This window comes from Lissotriton helveticus, chromosome 6 (genome assembly GCF_964261635.1).
Source record: "Lissotriton helveticus chromosome 6, aLisHel1.1, whole genome shotgun sequence".
In the NCBI taxonomy this organism is placed as follows: domain Eukaryota; kingdom Metazoa; phylum Chordata; class Amphibia; order Caudata; family Salamandridae; genus Lissotriton; species Lissotriton helveticus.
In genome coordinates this window covers 931,996,303-932,015,600 of record NC_136067.1, presented here as the reverse complement: position 1 = coordinate 932,015,600, position 19,298 = coordinate 931,996,303, and the positions used below count along the sequence as shown (strand labels likewise).

The 19,298-nt window shown below is 46.1% G+C and overlaps 1 protein-coding gene across 1 annotated transcript in view; it reads left to right on the top strand.

Moving 5' to 3' along the window:
* MTR (5-methyltetrahydrofolate-homocysteine methyltransferase) overlaps positions 1-19,298 on the top strand; it is a 454,402-nt gene that overhangs the window by 280,358 nt on the left and 154,746 nt on the right. Inside the window, exon 21 of the mRNA XM_078648574.1 lies at positions 9,975-10,082. Coding sequence (XP_078504700.1) covers positions 9,975-10,082 — 108 coding nt within the window. The remainder of the gene's footprint in view (positions 1-9,974; positions 10,083-19,298) is intronic.

The window sequence follows — 19,298 nt, the reverse complement described above, 5'->3', positions numbered from 1 at the left end:
CCCAGAGCAGTCTTTTAGTCTTCGGGCATTCTCCTCTCCCAGTACTTTCGCAAACGGTCCAGGCGTCTCAGCTTCCTCCTGAAGCTTGCTGGCTTTTCCCTGTGTCGTCTCGGCGTGCCCCAGCGTGTTGTTCCCCCTCGGCTGCTCCTTCTTCTCTGTCTCCGTCCCAACTTTCTCCTCTTTCGGAATTCCTGTTGTCGGCATTTTTACGTCGTTCGAGACCCGGCCCCCAAGATCCTGGGCTGTTATTTGGAGACATCCGCGTTGCACATGCCCCACTAGAACGAGGCATTCATTTCCTGTTTGGGATTGTGCGGCAGCCATATTGGGATTGTCCAGACCTTTTATCGGGGTGCACTTCGGAACGGTCACAGGCCCCTTGAGGATCAGCGAGGTACTGCATGCCATATGTGTCAACAGCGACTGGCACGCCATAGAGCAGCAATATTACCACATGGTGTCAACAGCGATTGGCACAATATTTTATTGCAAAATTAATTTTTCTGTGGTGTTGGTGTCAAGTCCAATTGGCACGCTAAGTTGTCAATTTTGACATTATCTTCATCATTTTGGACGCATCTGCAGCAATTGGCACACTATTTCAGCAATTGATTCAGCAATTGACTCATATTTACTGTTGTATTCACTTCTATGTAGTATGACATTTATTTAGTATCACATACGGTCACCCATATTTTCTAAGGGGTTCATTGCCCTATATTTATTGAATGGCTGCATTTCTTTGTACTCTAGCCATCATGATGTAAATCCTCCATCTAGTAATTTTCTACTGAAACCTGGTGAATCGCCATTAAAATGGCGTGTGTGGTTCCCGTCACATAACGCATATTAGGGTGCCATTGATGGGTTGAAATTTAAGGGGGATAAGAAAAGGAATTTACAGTACTGCAATTTGGGAATTGAGGGTCAGAACGTTTCTGACCACTTGCCAGTGAGGGTATGGATGAATTCCAAATTGCGGTAAAACAGCTAAGTACGTATTGCAAAGAGAAAGTAAATCTAGAAGTTCTCATGCATAAATTTTTCACTCAGGTTCAAGGACCAAATAAATCTATTGACTCATATGTGACTGTGTTAAAGATGTTGGCTAGTTACTATGAGTTTCAGGAGTTTAATTCACAATTGATTCGGTATCAAATTTACAACAGGATGCAAAGCAACTGGAAGCTGAAAATCCTCATGTCCCTGCTGTGAATATTAGTTCACAGAATAAAGGGCAACATTCTTTTATCCCTAGTGAAATTCATAGCAGAGGTAGTAAAAGTGCATTGAAAACTACAATAGAGGCGGTAGACGTTCTGTGGGTCATCCTTCAACTAAATCAACATGTTTTTAATGTGGCTCAACCACTCATGTGTCGAATTTCAGAAATTGTCCAATAATTGAACAGGAATGCTGGAAGTACAAAAAAGTGGTTCACTTTGAAAAGGTATGGAGGGTGGGCAAACACATTCCTGTTAAGAGTGTTCACGACCATGGGGTAGTGATGATTATGAAGATCTTGAGAAAAGAGTAGAATAGCAAGTATTGTCTGTGGACTGTTTAGAAATAAAGTGTGCAGAATGAAAAAAAGTATGGTGATACCCTAGTTTCCATAAAAATTGACTTCATCACAATGCCTCTTCTTATCGACTCAGGCGCAAGGATATCGATCACATTAATTGACAAGAATAGAACATTTTGGTCACACAAAGTATCGTTACCCCCAGATGTTGTGACTACAGCATTTGAGGGCAGTAGACTAGATCTGGTGGGGTATTTCTGGGGAGACATAACGTTTGATAGTAAAACTCTACAAAGAAAAGTATATGTAGGCTATGAAGGCATAAATGTATTAGGACGGTGGCATCAAGGTGAATATGGCATGATAATCAAGGCGGGTCAGAAGGGTCCTGTTTCTCTAAAAAGTTCAGTAAATGATCAGATGCAGTGGTGGGACAAATTTAAAAATGTATTTCAGAATAAGATTGGTCAAATAAAAGATTTGGTACATACTTTTAAGGTCAAAGAAGGAGTAACTCCAGTGAAGCATAGACTCTGCAATGTTTCACATAGCATAAGAATTGAGCTGGCACAAATGTTAAAAACTATACAGTATGATGGAATTATTGAACGGGTTGATGCCATGGTATGGCTGTCACCTATCATGTTAACAAAGAAAAAGACAGGTGATTGATGTTTATACATGGACCTAAGATTTTTCAACAACATGATCTGTGTGGAGATCTATCGGTTCAGTTCAAGTAGTCTTTATTCGATTACATAATCATAAAAGACATTTACATTTTTAAAACAATAACCATAAAAATATTTGAATTCATCCTTACAATATACAGATCCCCATAGAAATGATCCAAGGTTACATATTCCGGACATACATAAATACAATAAGTTAATATAAAATTCATTACGAAAAGAATAATTCCATAAAACAGCCACCATCTATAAGCCAGGTATCAATAAAACCTACAGTCACATCTCTTATATTCATTGATTACTCATACCATAGGCACAGATTATCCACATGCCATGTAAAAATGTGGCGATAGCAATTATATTTAATTCATTACCATCTGTTTTTAAAATCCTTAAGGCTTCAGTGCCGGTAGTAAACCCCATCATATGACAAATCCGCTTTAACCATTTATGCCTCAAATTCCTATAGACTGGGCAAATAAAAAATATGTGGGCAATAGATTCCCGATGAGTTGGACAAAACGGGCAGTCCATACTGGAACCTGTACCCCATTTACCTGTAAACGATTTGATAGGATGAGTGCCTATCCTAAATTGGTGGTACCATTTCCTATGACATGGAACCGTTATAATGTCCCAATACCTTTCGTAAACGGGTACATGTTTGGTCTCTAAGAAAGCCCTTGACAGGGACATTCTCGTCATGGACGAAAAGTGTTTCATCATAACCATTATCCAGTATAGCCCCTTAAGTTCTTTATGGGACGGAAATGTAACATTTGTTGGATTTTGCCACAACATATTCAGCCCCAGGTCACACAATGTTGTCTTAACCTGCTTCAACCACAACATTTTTCCCACACCAGCTGCATCCCTGACCTCCAAGAGAGCAATGGCATACTCGGAAAGCTCCGGAGTAACCCAGAGCCTCCTCCAGTAGGCCACAGGTCTAAAACGAGCCACATCCTCCAAATACTGGCTTCCAAGATCAAAATAAAGCAGTAAAAGAGGAGTGGATTGGGGTAAGCCCGTGACAGCCCTCATAAATTTGTTTTGCGAGGTCGAGAGTGCAGATAGATGACTAAAACCCCATAATTCTACCCCATACAATACAGATCCTGTAATTTTTGCATTATACATTTTCAAGATCTATCCCTTTCCATGCATTGACGATCTTATTACAGTTGTGGGCAAGTCCAAATGTTTTTCGAAGTTGGATCGTCGTGCGGCGTACCATCAGGTAGTCTTGGACGAACAGTCCCATCATTTAACAGCTTTTGATACACCTGATTGCACTTTCCAGTTCTGGTATATGCCATTTGGACTGGCCTCAGCAGTGTCTGTATTTTGGAAAGTTATGACCAGAACATTGCAAGATACCCAAGGTGATCATTTTCTAGGATAACATTTTTGTGCATGCGGGTATAAAAGAGACACACACTAGGGTTGGGGATGAAGTAATGTTGATCTTATTCAAGAATGGAGTGACCGTTGGAGAGGATAAACGTATATTTGGGGTGAATTAAATTGAATATCTTGGTCATAGTCTTTAAAAGGATGGGGTGAAACCAAAACCCAGTACTGTAGAGGGTATCGCCTATGCTCCCCATCAGACTGATAAAGTTCAGTTGCGCTCATATATTGGATTGTGTGAGTTTTTTTCAAAATGCATCAAACTTTTCAGGGCACGCGGAATGCTTCAGGGGAGTAATAAAGAAAGGAGCAGACTTGATTTGGACCTCTGCTTGTCAGGAGAAATTCCAGTTAAACAAAGTATAGTAGCAGCTCCAGCACTCCAGGCCTATGCTGAGGGTCATGAAACATATGTGACAGTTGATACTAGCTCTTGTGGAATAGGAGCAGTTCTATCACAAATGGTTGGTGGCAAATAAGCAGCGGTTTGATTAGCATCCAGGAGGTTGAAGGAAGTGGAATTGAGGTATTCAGTGATGGAGAAAGAGATGTTAACTTGTGTGTGGGGTATAGAAAAATTGAAACCATATCTGTGGGGCAGGACGTTTTGGTTAAGAACGGACCATAAACCATTGGTTGAGATATTGTCCGGCTCGAAGATAGAGAGCAACAGCTAGGTTGGAAAGACTGCCAACTAAGGTATTGGAATTCAACTTTACTGCCACCCACATTGCAGGAGTAAAGAACTTGAAGGCAGGTTTTTTATCTGGATTACTCTTGTAGGATGGTGAGTTGGATACAAAAGATCAAGAGGAAATAGAGGAATGCATCAATGCACGTGTTGAGGACAGGGTGATTTGTTCTGATCTGGAAAAGTAGCAAAATGCCCTCGAGGGGATGATGTGTTGAAACAGGACATGAACTTTGCTATCACAGATTGGCCTAATGAAAATTCAGTTGAGGTGAGTTTACAACCATTTTGCAAAATTGCTGACCAGCTATCTCCAGAAAACAGTTTGCTACTTAAGGGTGGCAAATTGGTACCACCAAGGTGCTTCAGACAAAGAATATTAGAGACGACTCACTCTGGTCACTTAGGGATGTCGGCTGCAAAATGCAGAGTTAGGCATGACTTGGTGGCCTAGTGTGGATCGAGAGGTGGTGATTTTTGTAATGGAGTGTGTACAGTGTTCTTGTAGTCCCAAACATTCGATCATGTCTACACCTTCTCCGAAGTCTGTGTTGTGTTCAGACGTAGTGTGGCATGGTGTTGCAGTAGATTTTTTAGATCCTTTCCATGTTTTACCAAACAGTATGAAGTATTTACTTGTATTAATAGATCATCTGTCCAGATGGGTAAAATTGAGAGGTGTTTTGGAACCCAACACTAAGTCAGTGATTTGTTTTTTACAGGCTGTGTTCAGCAAGGAAGGGGTTCCTGAGGAACTGTTGACAGACAACGGGGTTCAATTCACCTCATTCACCATGTTAGACTTCTTAACTAAAGTGGGGCGGAAGCGTTTACGCACACCACTGTATCATCCCCAAGCAAATGGTAAAGTCGAGAGGTTCAGGGGGTACTGATGGAATGCATTCAGAGTTCTATTAAGGCTAAGGGTGATTGTGAAAATGCAATCAGAGACTTCGTATGGGCTAACAGGACTACACCACACTCCGTTACTGGTTCAGTACCATTTGAGTTGATGAAAGGCAGGAAATGTGGCTGTTTATTGAACCCTTTTTGGAAAATCAAGGCTTTAGGTGAAGAGTGTGATGTGTTGGGTGAGGCATGCAAGGCCAAATATTCCAGTGACGCATTCAATATTAAGAGGTGTGAAAAAAGAAACAGTGTGTCAATTTTATGGTGGGGAAGTATGTTTGAATTAAAGATCCGTTGATGTTTCCAAAGGGAAGGCAAAGTTCAAGGAACCTACTCGCATAATTGACATAAAAGGTCAGGCTGTGAAAAATACCAATGGGCAGTGGTAGAACATGTCTTGCCTGGCGAAGATTGACAAGATTGGAAAGGGGAATGAATAAACTATTGGAAGATCAAAGCAAACTTATGTGACAGAGAAGTACAAGGGCCAGGAAAATGTCTAGCAAATTTTATGATTCTTTTGTTAATTTTAGTTTATGACTATATCATGTACATAGTTATATGCAACTTTTTTTATTATTTTTATCCATTGTTTATGTATGTTATGCTTATTTTGTTTTTATTGTGAAAGTAGGGAGATATGTGGTGTCTAGAATGTAGAAATTAGTCGGAGCTTTTATTAGAGAATAGAATACATATTGGCTTATTTTAGATGATATATGTGTATGGTAGAATGTGATGATGGATAGAGAACGTTGACAGCTGTGGTGCTCATCTCCTGTGGCCACCGCAAACACAACAGTGATGGACAGAATGTGGATCAATGTCACACATTCACCCCAGTCAAAAGATCTGGGCCCAAATCCATCGTTTTTCCACTCCACACCACCCTGGGTTAGACAATGGCGATATGCAAATCAGCGCTGACCCTGTGCCCCATGGGAACAGTCCAGTCCGAACTACAAAAGCCATGTCCTTCCCAGAACGGAAACAAGCATCCGAGGACCGGCCCGGTTTCGAGGTAACACCTCTCATCAGCCCGGCTAGCTTGACTCCAGTGGTGTGGAGTGCCTGGGACTCACGTCTGAGCATCCCCAGTACACTTAGAGCGGTAACCGCAAACACAACAGTGATGGACAGAATGTGGATCAATGTCACACATTCACCCCAGTCAAAAGATCTGGGCCCAAATCCATCGTTTTTCCACTCCACACCACCCTGGGTTAGACAATGGCGATATGCAAATCAGCGCTGACCCTGTGCCCCATGGGAACAGTCCAGTCCGAACTACAAAAGCCATGTCCTTCCCAGAACGGAAACAAGCATCCGAGGACCGGCCCGGTTTCGAGGTAACACCTCTCATCAGCCCGGCTAGCTTGACTCCAGTGGTGTGGAGTGCCTGGGACTCACGTCTGAGCATCCCCAGTACACTTAGAGCGGTAACCGCAAACACAACAGTGATGGACAGAATGTGGATCAATGTCACACATTCACCCCAGTCAAAAGATCTGGGCCCAAATCCATCGTTTTTCCACTCCACACCACCCTGGGTTAGACAATGGCGATATGCAAATCAGCGCTGACCCTGTGCCCCATGGGAACAGTCCAGTCCGAACTACAAAAGCCATGTCCTTCCCAGAACGGAAACAAGCATCCGAGGACCGGCCCGGTTTCGAGGTAACACCTCTCATCAGCCCGGCTAGCTTGACTCCAGTGGTGTGGAGTGCCTGGGACTCACGTCTGAGCATCCCCAGTACACTTAGAGCGGTAACCGCAAACACAACAGTGATGGACAGAATGTGGATCAATGTCACACATTCACCCCAGTCAAAAGATCTGGGCCCAAATCCATCGTTTTTCCACTCCACACCACCCTGGGTTAGACACTGGCGATATGCAAATCAGCGCTGACCCTGTGCCCCATGGGAACAGTCCAGTCCGAACTACAAAAGCCATGTCCTTCCCAGAACGGAAACAAGCATCCGAGGACCGGCCCGGTTTCGAGGTAACACCTCTCATCAGCCCGGCTAGCTTGACTCCAGTGGTGTGGAGTGCCTGGGACTCACGTCTGAGCATCCCCAGTACACTTAGAGCGGTAAACGCAAACACAACAGTGATGGACAGAATGTGGATCAATGTCACACATTCACCCCAGTCAAAAGATCTGGGCCCAAATCCATCGTTTTTCCACTCCACACCACCCTGGGTTAGACAATGGCGATATGCAAATCAGCGCTGACCCTGTGCCCCATGGGAACAGTCCAGTCCGAACTACAAAAGCCATGTCCTTCCCAGAACGGAAACAAGCATCCGAGGACCGGCCCGGTTTCGAGGTAACACCTCTCATCAGCCCGGCTAGCTTGACTCCAGTGGTGTGGAGTGCCTGGGACTCACATGGACATGGCTTTTGTAGTTCGGACTGGACTGTTCCCATGGGGCACAGGGTCAGCGCTGATTTGCATATCGCCATTGTCTAACCCAGGGTGGTGTGGAGTGGAAAAACGATGGATTTGGGCCCAGATCTTTGGACTGGGGTGAATGTGTGACATTGATCCACATTCTGTCCATCACTGTTGTGTTTGCAATTACATCTCCTGTGGCCTTCATACTTCTAACTTGGTATTCCTGTTTGATATAATTAAAAATAAGTGAAAACCACATTGTTGGCTGGACAGCGTGTCTTCAAAAAAACCTCCCCAGTTCTATCAAGGACTTCATAGACCCAAGCCAGATGCTCAAAAGCCTGACTACTGTGACCGTTGTAAGGAGAGGAGAGAACCAGTCATGATGACCTTCACAGATTCACCAGGTAGTACCAGTAGGCTTCCTCCCCAACTTTTCATAGAGAAGGACTTCAGCCCATGACTAATAATCTGCTACCAGCAATCATTACTTGTGTTATGATTTGGTTATTTGTACAGGAGCCCCATGTGAAGAGGAGGTCTACCTAGGATTACCTCCATCTTTATAGGACTCAAGTGTTTTCCTGATGAACAACTTCTTTCAAAACATGTAGAGTGTCTGACCAGAGGCTCAGAACATGGGGCTCCCGTGCAGCAAAGAGTACTTGCCTGTCAGAAGTTATGAAATGAGAACCAGGGAGCACAGGATTATTGTAGTAGGGACATTTTGCCTTATGGCCCTATCCAGATTTACTTATTTTTTACATTTGTGATTTTGTTGTGTCCTCCACTTTTTAGTGGGGCACACCCAGTAGATATCCTTACCCCCAAAAGGAAATAATAAGCATTGTACCGATTTTGAAAAAAAGGAGACGGGGCATGTGTGTCTCACTCATGTCTCTTTTAGATAGGTAGTGTGAGGAGTCGGACAAAACCTGTTGGAGGATCCCTCATCTTCAGGGGGTATTGTAGGTGAATCCTCACCCTATTTCACAGAAACAGCTAACACACACATGTTTGTATTTTCAGTGATTAGTTATTTATTTTGTATTATCCATATACAAATTATATGTATCAGAATCATATTTATAATAAAAATTCAGCAGTCAGAACTAAATTTAGGGTAAACTGTTATCATGCCTCTAATATAATTAATCGGTCCTCCCTACTCTGTTTGTCTAACTCCTGAACAGTTTTCATAAGCATTTTACACAATATATATTTATCTAACTTAGATTTGCTATGCCAAATCATGTCAGTATACCTGCATAACTTATACTGCTGTTGGGCCTGCAGTCAAAAATGGTTCTCTCACTATGTCACCTCAGCAACCAGTCTGTGTGTGCTGCCCTTCTCTAATTTTATTAACCTTTTATACCTTTGCCTCATATGATTCCCTTTGAAGAGGGGAATTGCACTCTTGCGCACTTTTTTGTTACTGCTACAGAACACTGACAATGTCCTTTTTACAAATGTGCACAGAAAGTGAGCAAATTAACTATTTCTGCTTCTTTCCAAGTGCGATCCGAAGAATGTAGGATGGCCACGTAACTGTGATCACTGTTCATAGCTTTGCAGCTTTTGGAGAGCAGACAATTTCCAGTTTCTCTGTTTTGTTAATGCGACTAATGTGAAAATGTAGTTCTGAATAAAATATGGCAATCAAGTACACATTTGCTTACATTACTGTTCAAACAGTTAGCCTTCTAGGTCCTAAGCTTGCCACACACATGCTGTAAGGAGTTAGTGCATTCAGTATTTGGCATCCATTGGGCTATGTATTTTGCAACACACTCCAGTTACTACCAAGCTGCCCCTATGCCAAGCAACAGGCTTTAGTCACACCAGATCTCAGCAAGGCCATACCGTGCCAGGGAGTGGGTGTTGCACTTTTTAATTGCTGCATCGCCTGTGTAGATAGGACCACTGAGACAGTAGGTGCCAACTTTTTTTGCTTTTTTCTTCTTCTTCGCTTTGCGCGTTGTAGTCCCTGGGGATCAGTTACCCAGACCTTTGTGGGGACTTCAACCAACGGATGGGTGAGCACTCTCAGATTGCAACCATCTTCATTGGCACCAGGCCATGCCCCAACAAATTTCACTGTAAAAGTAAAATATGGCATCTGAGTTTCCTTGTGCATTGAGAAGATGAAATAAACATTAAGAAGTGCCTTGGTTAAAAGTACAAAGCATGCCACTTTTCCAGAGAAGGAAGTCAGAGACTCTATTTATAATCTGTCTCTGCTGTAAGAATGATTACTTTTTTCAGTATAAATAAAGTGGATGCCAAAGAGGGTACATCTAATGTGCAGTGCCTAAAGAATTTTGTTTTTCATGCTACAGGTGATAAAGTCCGCACGAGTGATGAAAAAAGCAGTTGGACACCTCATTCCCTTTATGGAAAAGGAAAGAGAGGAGGCAAGGCTTCTATCAGGTTCCGTAGAAGAAGATGTAAGTATATTTTTTCATCATGGGTAAGCACAGTATTTCTTGTTAAAAGATCAAAACTGTAAAAGAAAAAGGACGAGAATGTTCTTAATGTCTGCACTGATTTCTTGCCATTCTTCATGTGAAGAAAACGGCAAAAATGTGCTTCTCATACCCAGACTCTAGGTTGTGTATTCCAGCAACTGGCTACACTGACCATGTTCTTCAAAGCTTTTTTGGAAAGTTCAATCAGTTTATTCATCCCAGCAGTGTATCATCTGAATTTACTGGAAACACAGTGTTTAGTACCAAGCAGTACATGAGGGCTAGTTAGTGGAATGATTGCAAACATTATGGTGCTGAAAAAGTAGTAGTAAAACAGGACACCTATCTTTGTAAATTTCCATGCTAAATTATTTACAAACAAATATAGGCCGATGTTAAGAGCCTGTCCCTTGACAACAGGTGGGTAAGTCATGCATATGCTTACGACTGAAGTTGTGAGTTCGTCAAGGTTTGTATGGAAGAGAGAGCATTCAGCTTGAAGCTCACTAGGAAGGAACTTCCTAGCTACAAGAGCAAGTAATGCGAATAATCTAAATGATGTGTGGTTTAATTGGAAGGAAGGGTGGTAATGGCTTGAGGATTACAGCATATGTTTGGGAACATACTGTAAGAGGTAAGCATGGGTGAGGTGTGACTCATTGCTTCAAAGATGGGAGGAGAATGCCCTATTTTGCAGAAAAGAATCTGATTGATGGCGCTGCTGGGTTTGTGTTAGGGCAGGTGAAAGTTTATATTAGATGACACACTTTTTAATTTGCCAAGGGGAGGAGAAAATTACTGTGCGAAGCCAACTATTAGGGTATAGGAAGTGCCAATTAGGAATTGTCAGTGATAAAAGACGTGTGGAAGGGACCTTTGGATATCAGTAGTGAAAACCTATCAGCTTTGACTGTCTTTATTGTGTATTGTGTGTATGAATAGGTATTTATATTGTGCAATCCCAGTTGTGGAGAAATTGAGTGCTGTATGTAAAGACCATTCCTGGGTATGCATATGAAGTAGTGCTTTAGATACATGCATCACACAATTGTTTGTTATCACACAGTAGAAGTGTCTGTTGCAGTTTATGGCTTAGGTGTTTTAGCTTCCAAAGTAACACATTTTGGGAGTGGACTACATTTCCTCCTCCACTGTTAGTGGAGGAGATAAAAAGCGCCAGCTTCGTGCTTCAGCAAAACAGTAGGCTCAGTCCTGGTAATGCGTGAGTGTGCATTGAGTGAAGGGTGGTGGGGAGGAGATGGGAGTAAATATGGTAGTGGGGTTGACAGGTACTGGGAATTGGATTCCTATTTTTGAGAAATGAAACATAGACAAGCAATGTTCTTTCCAGTGTCAGACAACTCTTTCTTTGAGCTTTTGGAAATAAGGATGAGTTGTGGTGGAAAGAATCTGAAGGAGTATAATTTTGCCATGGGTGATGACGTAGTTAGTGAAGGGTATGGAGTGGGCCTAAGGCTGGCCCATGGAGATGCCCAGTGGCAGGAGATGAGGCTATAGGAGGCAGAAACACCAGGTGGGAATTAATTAATCTAAGAAGGTAGGATGCAAAAAAGGAGCATTTGAAGACGGTAGGAGGGAACCTAGTTAAGAACGGTCATTGTTCCTCTGGGATACCAGGATGCAGGTTTGGGCTAGGGCAGAAAATAGGCCCAGGCACCAAAATTAAAGTGGCCACCAATGGTGAATCAAATAGCTAAGAAAGTGGCCTCTTCATTTGCAAATCAGGAAGTCTTGAACTTGGAAAGACATGCTGTATAGGTGTTTTGCAAGGAGAGGAGGCAACATGCATTTGCGCTTGCTGTAAGGAATGTTTGTGGCAATAACACGGAAAGAGTAAAAACCGGCCCAGTAGACCATAAAACAGGCCCATAAACAGCCAAAAAAAATAACCACGCACAGACCACTCAGGCCAGCCCATCAGGCACTGCCTCGTTGCCCTGTAGGCTATTCTTTCACTGCCAGGATGGTGTCGAAAGTTCAGTGTTTGATTGTGTGAAATGTCACCACTTGATGGAAGATGAAGCAGGATTTTAGTGACTTGTGGTGACTAATGGTGTGAAAGAGCATGCCAAGGAATCTAGACACTTTTGAAAGTTCATTCCCGGTGAATGAAGTTGACAAGATCATATCTATGGTATTGAATAGTTTATGGACAGAGGCAGAAAGGGAGGTGGCTGATCACAAATTGTTCAAAAGGTTCTGAGAATAATGGAAGATGGGAAATAGAGTTCTGTAGTAGGGGATCTCTGTGTATAGTCATAATCTATGAATAATCCCGCCCATGTGCGTGGACCCCGGCAATCAAAAATAATCTCTTAAGTTGTCAGAAATTTGCAGAACTGCAAAGACACTTAAGAGAGAATTTAAAGACAAATAATGCAGCCTATATCCACAGGCTACACTGTCCAGTACTTCAACTAGAAATTCCACCAAAGAAAACACACACACAAATAGCACAGCCTGCCCAGTTTCTTCCATAGAGAAACTTGCCTCTACCAGAAAAAGCCTCTGGAATGATAGAGAGGAAGGTATGGACAGACAAGCCCCATAGGCTGCCATTATGTGCCTTTAAGAGAACTTTCCAGAACTTATCCCAGAATGCACAGCAGGTCCCTCTTACTTTCAGTTCTTTTTTCCGGCTCCTGCTAACAGGACCCTGGTGCATTGAGCTCTCCCTTTTTCAAGGGTTTATTGGAATTTTGTGCACTTTTTGATTAAAGTGTTTTCAGCTGATGTACTTGGTGTCTCCCTTCTCTTCTGTGTATTTGTTCAGGCTTTTTAGGGCTCTAAAATGCCTGCTCTATTCGACAAGAGCCCAGCATGTGGAAGGAAGAAGGCCAAGACTGATCCACACGACGTCTGCATACTCTGTCTTCCTGAAGCACATGTCCCTGAAGATTGTGACATCTGTCAGACCTTTTCTACAAGGACCCTGAGGGACAGGCTGAAGATTAGGCTTCAAGGCCTGGAAGAGAGACGACTGCAGGCTGCAGGTGGGTCTGGGCAGACTGGGAAGGCTCCCTCTGCCTCTGCTGAGGCCTCTGGGGGGCTCCCCAGAGGCAGGAAGCCCAGCAAACGGTCCCGGTCTCCGTCGACTGCTTCGACGACGACGTCGAGAGGGATGACGACGGTGTCTTCCCCATCTCCCCGGGGCTCCGGGTCGAGACGGCGTGAGAAGTCGACGTCGAAAGGCCTGAGTAGGCCGCCGTCGAGATCACCGTCGACGGCGTCTTCGTCGTCGACTTCAGCATCGACCCATCGACGTCGAAGAAGAAGGCATCGGCGCTCGCCGTCAAAACGACACCGCCGATCAACGTCGAGGGGCTCCTCGACGTCGAGGACCTCGGATAAGCGGTCGGCGCCGAGAAGAAGTCGGAGCTCATCGTCGAGGACTACACGCTCGACGTCGCGCAAGGGGCGCTCGGCGTCGAGGAAAAAGCGCTCGACGTCGCAAAGGCGGCGTTCGACGCCGTAGTCGCGGAGGCGACGTTCGATGCCGGAGAAGCGACGCTCGACGTCGAGAAGAAAGAGGTCGGCGTCTCTGAGACTTTCCAGCTCTCCTAAGCGGCGCAGAAGGATTTCTGATGCCAGAAGTCACGCTGGGTCTGGTGGAGGGCGCCGGAGACGGCGATCACCTACTGGAGGGGCTGATTCGCATTCCCCTCCCCCGAAGAAGTCACCGGGCTCGGTGTACTCGGTGGTTTATACACCACCTCGGCCTAAGACGCCTCCGCCTCCTTTACCTAGAGAGGATCCTCCCATCAAGCCTCCTCTTCCACCACTTCCTCCCGCAGGACAACCACCGCCGCCGATTCCTCCACGTGGGCCTGCTCCTCGGTCGTAGATACCCGTTCCTACACCGAGGTCGGTGTCACTGCCTCCGCTCCCTACACGCCTAAGGGGACTCCAAAACCTCTACCCCAGGATAGGCCAAGGAAGACTACTCCACAGAGGCCTGTGGAGCGTCCACGAGCTGGGAGATTGCGCTCTCGCTCCAGGAGGAGGGAACGATCGCGTAACAGGTCATGCACGAGGTCGAGACGACTCCATAGGAGGCGCAGGTCTCGTTCCCAGACAAGGTCCTCGTGGACCAGGGACTATTCTCCGACTTTGTCGGAGTCACCGGAGACGAGGGTGTCCCCAGTTGACGATCTGGTGTCCTTTCAGGATGTCCTTCTAAGAGGTGCGGCGAAATTGGGCATCTCGTTGGCGGTGCCCACGCCCAAGACGTCGGTGATCTTCGAGACACTTCACCAGAAACATCTGTCTCGTCCATTACTACCACTGGTGCCGGGGCTGGAGGAGCCTACCATGGATCTTTTCCTCACCCCGGCGGTGACTAAGGCGGTCCCCTCAAGACTGCAGAAGAAGTACCGGGCTCCCGACTCGGACCCGGCTTTTCTAAGGGTGGAACCCCCTCCAGACTCTGTGATAGTGACGGCAGCTCGTAAAGAGCATGCCACCACTCCGTCATCCACAGTCCCACCAGATAAGGAATCTGGATGACTGGATTCGGCTGGGAGGAAGGTTTGTGGGATGTCGGCGACTTCCATGAAGGCTGCAAGTGCCACGGCCTTGTTGGGGCGGTATGACCGAGCCCTCTGGGAGTCCCTCCAGCAGTTTGTGGAACACCTGCCTCGTGATAAGAGGGAAGATTTCCAGGAGGTCTTGAATGAGGGGATGCTGGTGGCGAATCAGGTCATCAGTGCTGCAGCCGATTCTTCCTTACTGGCGGCGCATGGCTTCTGCCATGGGATTAACCAGCGAAGACACGCCTGGCTCCGCCTCACGTCACTAAAACCTGGCGCACAACAGAGGGTTGCCAATCTACCATTCTGTGGCGAAACCCTGTTTGGGAAACATGATGATGATGAAATGGCCCGCATGAAGGCGGAGGCCGAAACGCTCACGGCGGTGGGTCTGGAGAAGCCCAAGGCTACCAAGAAATCGTACCGCCCGTTCCAGAGACGGTTCGGTGGACAGGGCAGAGGGCGTGACCAGTCTTCGGGACAGCAACAGCAGCAACAACAGCAGCAGTTCCGTAGGCCGTTCCAGAAGCGCCAGAAAGAAAGAGGCGGCCAGCAGTCGGCAACGGCGACTAAAGGCCCGGCCGGGTCTAGGCCCTGAGCGCTTACTTCCCCTACATCCGTTACCCACTCCGGTGGGGGGAAGCGTTCAATCTTTTCTGGCAGAGTGGAGAAAAATTACTCAGGACAAGTGGGTGTTGAATATTGTTTGCAATGGATACAGTCTTCGGTTCACCAGCCCGCCTCCAGCAATTCCACCGGTCAGCTCGCGGTTTCAGCTGCGCGAGCTCCAGGCGGAGGCAGATATCCTGTTAAGGAAAAGGGCGATAGAAGACGTACCTCGGTCTCAAAGAGGAAGAGGTCTGTACTCCCGGTTCTTTCTGGTTTGCAAGAAGGACAAAAACGAGTTCCGGCCCATTCTGGACTTGCGACAGGCAAACAAGTGGATTCGCAGAGAAAAGTTTTGCATGCTGTCGTTGCATCAGATTTATCCTCAGTTGCAACAGGGAGACTGGCTATGTGCTATAGACCTACAGGATGCGTACTTCCATGTGCCCATTGCACACAAACACAGGAAGTTCCTGCGATTCCAAGTCGGCGCCAATCATTATCAATACACAGTACTGCCATTCGGACTGAAGTCTGCGCCGAGAACATTCTCAAAGTGCATGGCGGTGGTAGCAGCGCACCTGAGAAAGAACAAGGTGTTCGTCTACCCGTACCTGGACGATTGGTTGATCAAGGCTTCCTCCTTCTCGGAAGCTCAAGCACACTTCCAGAAGACGTGCGTTCTCTTGAACAAGCTGGGGTTGCATATCAACATGTCCAAGTCTGTCCCGACTCCGGTCCAGTGCATACAGTACTTGGGAGCCTCCATCAATACGCTGTCAGCAAGCGTGTCTCCTTCGGAGGAGAGACGATTATCACTCCTTCTTATGATCACTCCATCTACTACAGTGAGGAAGGTGTCTTCTCTACTGGGATCGATGGCCTCTTGTATCTTCCTAACGCCACACGCACGACTGCACATGAGGCCGTTGCAAGAGTGCTTGGAGGACCAGTGGGATCAGAGGAAAGGATCTTGGGACGACAGGATACGACTGTCGCTGCATGCTCTTCAATCTCTGAAGTGGTGGTGTTCAGCGGAGAATCTCCTCAGAGGGGTCCCCTTCCACAAGGACATTCCCACTCAGACTGTCGTGACGGATGCCTCTCTCCAAGGCTGGGGAGCGCACTCCGGAAACCTACAGATTCAAGGAACGTGGTCCCCGATGGAGGCCACGTATCGCATCAATTTCCTGAAACTCAGAGCTGTTCACTTGGCACTGAAGGCCTTTCTTCCGTCCTTTCAGACCAACTCTCTGCTTGTACAGACGGACAATACGACCACGATGTATTACCTCAACAAGCCGGGGGGCTCGAGATCGCGCACCCTGTCGCAGGAGGCGCAGGCGATCTGGCATTGGCTTCTGGCCCGAAGACTGACGATAACGGCCACCCATCTACCAGGTGTGCAGAATGTTCAGGCGGACGCACTGAGCAGACTGCTCCAGGAAAACCACGAATGGGTCATAAACGACGAAGTGCTAGGAGAAGTCTTCGCAAGGTGGGGGAAGCCAGACGTGTAGATCTGTTCGCCACCGCCGAAAACAGCAAATGCCGAGACTTCGCCTCCAGGTACTACCAGCGGGGGACGCTGGGGAATGCGTTATGGATCAACTGGTCGAACAGCTTTCTGTACGCTTTTCCACCCATTCCCCTGATTCCGGCAGTACTCCTCAAGCTGGCCCGGTCCAGGGCGCGGATGATACTGATCGCTCCGGAATGGCCCAGGCAGTGGTGGTTCACGGACCTGCTTCACCGGTCTCTCCTTCCTCACATACGGCTGCCGTGCAGGTCGGACCTTCTCACGAAGTTCGGGGGACAGATGTTGCACCCCAACCTCTCATCTTTGAGTTTGGCGGCATGGCTCCTGAGATAGTGCAATATGGTCATTTGAATCTGCCAGAAGATTGCATGGACATACTGAAGGAGTCTAAACGACCTTCCACTCGGACTTCCTATGCTTACAAGTGGAAGAGGTTCTGTATCTGGTGCCAGTCCAAGAACTATGACCCTACGACGTGTAAGGAAGATGTCATCCTTCCGTACCTTCTACATTTGGCGCAGTCTGGACTTAATGTTCATTCCATTAAGGTTCATCTCGCTGCTTTGACTGCCTACAGGAAATGCCCTTCACAGACTTCCTTCTTCCAGATCCCTGTGATCAAAGATTTTCTGGAAGGCTTGAAGAAAGTATTCCCTCCTGTCAGGCTTCCTTCTCCTTCGTGGGAATTGAATGTGGTGCTGTCCAGATTGATGGAGGAGCCTTTTGAACCTATTCATAAGGCTTCGTTGCAGCACCTGTCCTAGAAGGCGGCGTTCCTCGTGGCCATTACATCGGCCCGCAGGGTGAGTGAAATTCAGGCGTTGTGTTGCCAAGAACCTTATACTGTATTTCATGCTGCTAAGGTTGTTATGCCTACTCACCCTAAATTTCTTCCCAAGGTTATTTCTCATTTTCATGTCAACCAGACCATAACTTTGCCTACGTTTTTTCAGAATCCTTCCTCTCCAGCGGAAAGGTCTCTACATTCCCTGGACGTTAGGAGGGTATTGAAATTTTATCTGGATAAAACCAAAGATATTCGTAGGTCAGACCAATTGTTTATCAATTATGGATCGGTCAGGACGGGTCTTGCGACCTCTAAACAGTCTATCTCTAGGTGGATTGTGTCCTGCATACAGCTATGTTACCAAAAAGCTAATAAGACCTTAGGGGGTAAACCTAAGGCTCATTCCACCAGGGGCAAAGCTGCCACGACTGCTTTGCTCCGTAATGTTCCTATTGCAGAAATCTGCAAGGCGGCCACTTGGAAGTCGGTCCATACCTTTGCTAAGCATTACTGCCTGGACACTGATGCCTAGGCAGACGCTCAGGTTGGGCAGGCTTCGCTGCGAAATCTTTTCGCACAGTAGTGGTGTTAATTTTCTTTTCTCCACCGCCGCTTTGGTGTGGGGATGGGCTTGCCATTCTATTCACTAGATTATGACTATACACAGAGATCCCCTACTACAGAAGGAGTAGTTTCTGTCCTGTAACTCCAGTTCTGTAGTAGGGGTATCTCTGTTATAGTCATAAGCGCCCGCCCGCCTCCCCGGGGGACAGAGATATTCATGTAAGGAATGCCACAGTTCTGGCGTGTTACGCCTTCAAAAATAACTGAAAGTAAGAGGGACCTGCTGTGCATTCTGGGATACTGGGAGAAGTTCTGGAAAGTTCTCTTAAAGGCACAGTATCCTATTTAAGCCACATAATGGCAGCCTATGGGGCTTGTCTGTCCATACCTTCCTCTCTATCATTCCAGAGGCTTTTTCTGGTAGAGGCAAGTTTCTCTATGGAAGAAACTGGGCAGGCTGTGCTATTTGTGTGTGTGTTTTCTTTGGTGGAATTTCTAGTTGAAGTACTGGACAGTGTTGCCTGTGGATATAGGCTGCATTATTTGTCTTTAAATTCTCTCTTAAGTGTCTTTGCAGTTCTGCAAATTTCTGACAATTTAAGAGATTATTTTTGATTGCCGGGATCCACGCACATGGGCGGGACTATTCACTAGATTGTGACTATAACAGAGATACCCCTACTACAGAACTGGAGTTACAGGACAGAAACTACTCCTAATAGTTGAATGGAGAGTAAGGTTCTCAGTTGGTTTCTTGGGCAATTGTTCGACCTTTATTGCTATAAAACAACATATTTAGAAACATAAGAGTACCTGATCAAAGTGGTCTTCAAGCCAGGAGAGAAAAATAGATGAGCTTGAGTGACTTTCCTGAACTGTCGGCCAGCGGGGTCAGGCGGAAAATGAGATCGGTTGGCAGTCAGGAGTAAATGCATAATAGCTTCCATGGTGGAAGGGTAAAGGGAGAAGACCCCAGGGAAAAGGGAAGTAGGTGTGGGTGTAGGTTGCTCCGAATGAGAGTGATTTTAGAAGATTAATAGAAAGACTCATTTGCTGGCTGAGAGTGTGGATTCAACTAGTTCTTTTTAAGAGGGTGCAAGAGGAGGGAGAAGCTTAGTATGGTCAAAAGGCACTTGGGATGAGGCTGG